This window comes from Papaver somniferum, chromosome 2 (assembly GCF_003573695.1).
Source record: "Papaver somniferum cultivar HN1 chromosome 2, ASM357369v1, whole genome shotgun sequence".
Taxonomy (NCBI): domain Eukaryota; kingdom Viridiplantae; phylum Streptophyta; class Magnoliopsida; order Ranunculales; family Papaveraceae; genus Papaver; species Papaver somniferum.
The window spans coordinates 38500541-38502011 of record NC_039359.1 but is presented as its reverse complement, the minus strand read 5'-3'; the positions used below and the strand labels follow the sequence as shown (position 1 = coordinate 38502011).

The window sequence follows — 1471 nt, the reverse complement described above, 5'->3', positions numbered from 1 at the left end:
TAGTACTCAAGCCTATTTCTCAGCCTCTCAAATACACTCACGGCTAGTAAATTGATCCTTAACTATACATGGTTATCCAAAACGTGGATAAGCTCTCTTGAGCTCAGCATGCTCAACAAAGGGACCCACAAACAATAATACGGTCTTCACATGACATGCGTGATCGTCCATGGAGAGAGGGAGATCATCCTCAGCTCCTCTCACACTCTGCATACGATTCCTAAGGAATTCCATGCCTTTTCACTTGACTCATCCTAGTCATTCTCACAAATCAGAGAATATCTCTCTATCTTGGCCAGCTCGGCTAAAGAGAATATTTATCTCTCAACACATCATCACAAAGGCTGACTCAACTTCACACAAATAGGGGGATATCAATTAGAGTTTTGGTCTGGCGATCTACGGCACGTATGATAAATACCCGTCTTATTTCTCACCCCAGAAGAGAATAAAGGTGGTGAAATAATGAGATAAACTCAACTTAGTTTATACCTATTCCTGAAGAGACGGGAGAATTGTTCTGCACGGCACGGAAAACAACCCTTATCTTCACCGACTTGAGATTAAAGAATTCATCTATAAATAGGTCATCTATTTTCCAAGCTACGATCATCTTTCTCGTAACATCATGAGTACATAATAACGGCTACATAGTACTTTACCAAATGGGTAAAGGCTATCCCTCTTAGAAGTACAAAAGGGGTTATAATTGTAGAGTTTATCAAGGAGAACATAATTTGCAGGTTTGGTGTTCCTAAGTATATCATATCGGATAATGGAACCCGGTTTTCTAATCAAAATGTTTATGATATGCTTCAGGGATATGGTATAAAGCATATGTTTTCCATCCCTTACTATCCCCAAGGAAATGGATTGGCCGAAAGTACTAACAAGACATTGATTCGTATTCTTAGTCGAACCGTGCATGATAACCCTAGGTCTTGGCATGAGAAATTACCGGTGGAAATATGGGCATATTGGGCTTTTCCGAGGACTTCTACAGGCGTGTCTCCTTATTCCTTGGTTTACGGAGCAGATGCAATTCTACCTGTGGAAATTAAGATTCAGTCAGCTCGAGTTTCTATAGCAAGCGGAGTTCAGTGGGACGCGACTGAGGCATCACTCTCTCGAATAGCGGATTTGGATATGGTGGAGGCAAGACGTGCTAAGATAGAAGAGCATCTTGCTGTCTACAAGCAACGATTTTCGCGCGTATATAATAAAACACTAGGCCAAGAATTTTCTAAGTTGGGGACTTAGTTTTGATGAAAGCAAAACATGTTCGCCAAAATCAATCAACTCTGAAGTTTTCCCCTAACTGGGAAGGGCCATTTATCATCTCGAAGGCTACAACTAGTGGGTACTACGAGATAATAGACATGAACGGAAAGCAGGAAGGTATGGAAATAAATGGAAAGTGTCATAAGGCATATTTCATTTAGAAATTGAACACCTCATTTCTTAATAAAGT

General features: G+C 40.4%; 1 protein-coding gene across 1 annotated transcript; it reads left to right on the top strand.

Annotated features, from left to right (window-relative positions):
* Positions 1–810: 810 nt before the first annotated feature.
* LOC113350856 lies at positions 811–1260 on the top strand. The gene has a single exon (XM_026594963.1). It carries the CDS (start codon positions 811–813, stop codon positions 1258–1260), a length of 450 nt encoding a protein of 149 aa, XP_026450748.1.
* The last annotated feature ends 211 nt before the right edge of the window (positions 1261–1471 follow it).

Coding starts and splice junctions, on each gene's coding strand:
- LOC113350856 (XM_026594963.1), top strand. CDS start 811: ATGCTTCAGGGATATGGTATAAAGCATATGTTTTCCATCCCTTACTAT.